This window comes from Colobus angolensis, unplaced genomic scaffold (genome assembly GCF_000951035.1).
Source record: "Colobus angolensis palliatus isolate OR3802 unplaced genomic scaffold, Cang.pa_1.0 Scaffold801, whole genome shotgun sequence".
NCBI lineage: Eukaryota > Metazoa > Chordata > Mammalia > Primates > Cercopithecidae > Colobus > Colobus angolensis.
In genome coordinates, this window is record NW_012121833.1 from 9,834 (window position 1) to 12,057 (window position 2,224).

The 2,224-nt window shown below is 41.8% G+C and overlaps 1 gene segment (V, D, J or C); it reads left to right on the plus strand.

Annotated features, from left to right (window-relative positions):
• The first annotated feature begins 783 nt into the window (after positions 1–783).
• Positions 784–1,443, plus strand: LOC105502746. The segment is given in 2 exon segments: positions 784–897; positions 1,067–1,443. Coding segments are annotated over 2 exon segments (426 nt in total).
• The last annotated feature ends 781 nt before the right edge of the window (positions 1,444–2,224 follow it).

The window sequence follows — 2,224 nt, forward strand, 5'->3', positions numbered from 1 at the left end:
AAAACATTCTTGGATTAGATTTAAGACTATTTTCCATGCTAAGTATATTTATAATGATGATGACTGTAGTGCTGAATACTTAAACAATAAAAACAAAATTAATTCCCGCATACATAATGTCCTGAATACTACTGTAAATGTTTTGTCTTATTTTCTTTAAACTGTCTACAGCGCTGTAAGGTAGGTACCACTATTGTCACAGTTATACAGATATGGAAACAGACACAGGGAAGTGAAGTTACTTGTTCAATTTCAAGCAATCAACAAGCCATGGAGCATCTATGTCAGGGCCTGCCAGGACATGTGACTGTAAACAGAAATTTTTAATTCAAAGAGCGTGTGTGGGGGTTAATGGAAAGCTTCAGGACCCTCAGAAAACATTACTAACAAGCAAATGAAAGGTATATCTGGAAGATTAAGTTCTAACAGAGTCTTCATTTCAATAGATCCAATAATGCACTTAGGGAGATGACTGGGCATACTGAGGACAGGAAGAGAGAAACGAAAACACAGCCTTTTATATTGTTCTTAACAGGTTTATACCAAACATCATCTGGGTGAATTTAGGTGATGGAGGAGGAGAAAGACACAGGAGTGAAATTCTGTCCTCACAAGGGGGAAGTTCTACACTCAGACTGAGCCAACAGACTTTTCTGACCTGAAAACCAGGGAGGCGCAGGATGCTCAGTGCAGAGAGGAAGAAGCAGGTGGTCCCTGCAGCTGGAAGCCCAGCTCCCACCCCAGCTGCTTTGCATGTCTATCCCAGCTGCCCTACCTTCCAGAGCCCTTATCAATGCCTGGGTCAGAGCTCTGGGGAGGAACTGCTCAGTTAGGACCCAGAGGGAACCATGGAATCCCCAGCACAGCTTCTCTTCCTCCTGCTACTCTGGCTCCCAGGTGAGGGGAACATGAGGTGGTTTTGCACATCACTGAAAACTCCAGCCACCTCTGCTCTGCACCAAATACAATTAAAATTCAGTGTAGATCAACAATTTTGCCTCTGCTCAAAGACAGTGGGTTTGATCTTGATTACATGAGTGCATTTCTGTTTTCTTTCCCATCTCAGATACCACCGGAGAAATTGTGATGACACAGTCTCCAGCCACCCTGTCTTTGTCTCCAGGGGAAAGAGCCACCCTCTCCTGCAGGGCCAGTCAGAGTGTTAGCAGCAGCTTAGCCTGGTACCAGCAGAAACCTGGGCAGACTCCCAGGCTCCTCATCTATGGTGCATCCAGCAGGGCCACAGGCATCCCAGCCAGGTTCAGTGGCAGTGGGTCTGGGACAGACTTCACTCTCACCATCAGCAGCCTGGAGCCTGAAGATGTTGCAGTTTATTACTGTCAGCAGGATAATAGCTGGCCTCCCACAGTGATTCAACATGAAACAAAAACCTCAACAAGACCATCAGTGTTTACTAGATTATACCAGCTGCTTCCTTTATAGACAGCTAATGTGGTGGTCACTGAGTTTTAGCATCTCTGCTCTGTTTGGACATTTTGTGATTCTAAAAAATAAAAAGAATAAAAAAATCCTTGAACAATTTGGACTCTGATTCTTGGACTCTCTTCAACTGAGGCACCAGAATCCCAGGTTTCCAGAAATAGTGTCTCATTGTATGAATCCTTATATAGCCCCGGTTGTTCTTCACTTTCCCAGTCGAAGTAGCTCAATGCATGCTACACCTCTCCATTTGAATTCTGCAACATTCTAAGTAGTAGAAAATTCTATTTATCTGAATAGTTGACTCAGTAAAAGCTGCTTGCATGAAGCTACTACCATCGCTGAATAAATCCCATTCTTTTTCTTTCTTCAGGCTATCAACATTTCAGTGCAAATGGTTATTATGGAAACATTTGCCATTTAAAAGTGATCTAAATTATTTCTTCAATTTTCTCTATGATGCAGTAGACTGTAAAAACATTAAACTTTGTAAAAATAAAGCACATACTAGAGAGGAAGAAATAGACTATTCCTAATGACGTCTGCAAATGACCAAGTAGAAGGAGTGATAGAAGCAGTTGTTTTCATTATTTTTGTCCAAGACTTCCTTCCAAAAGGGATTTCATTGATCACATTCATTTACTACCACCTATAAGACATGCTGACATTATGTAACATCTGATATGAAGCACTGACGATATATCCTATCTGTACTATTCTTGCCAAAAATTAATGGTGTGAATTGAATCAATAGTAAACGTCATACAAACCCAGCTGGGAGGAC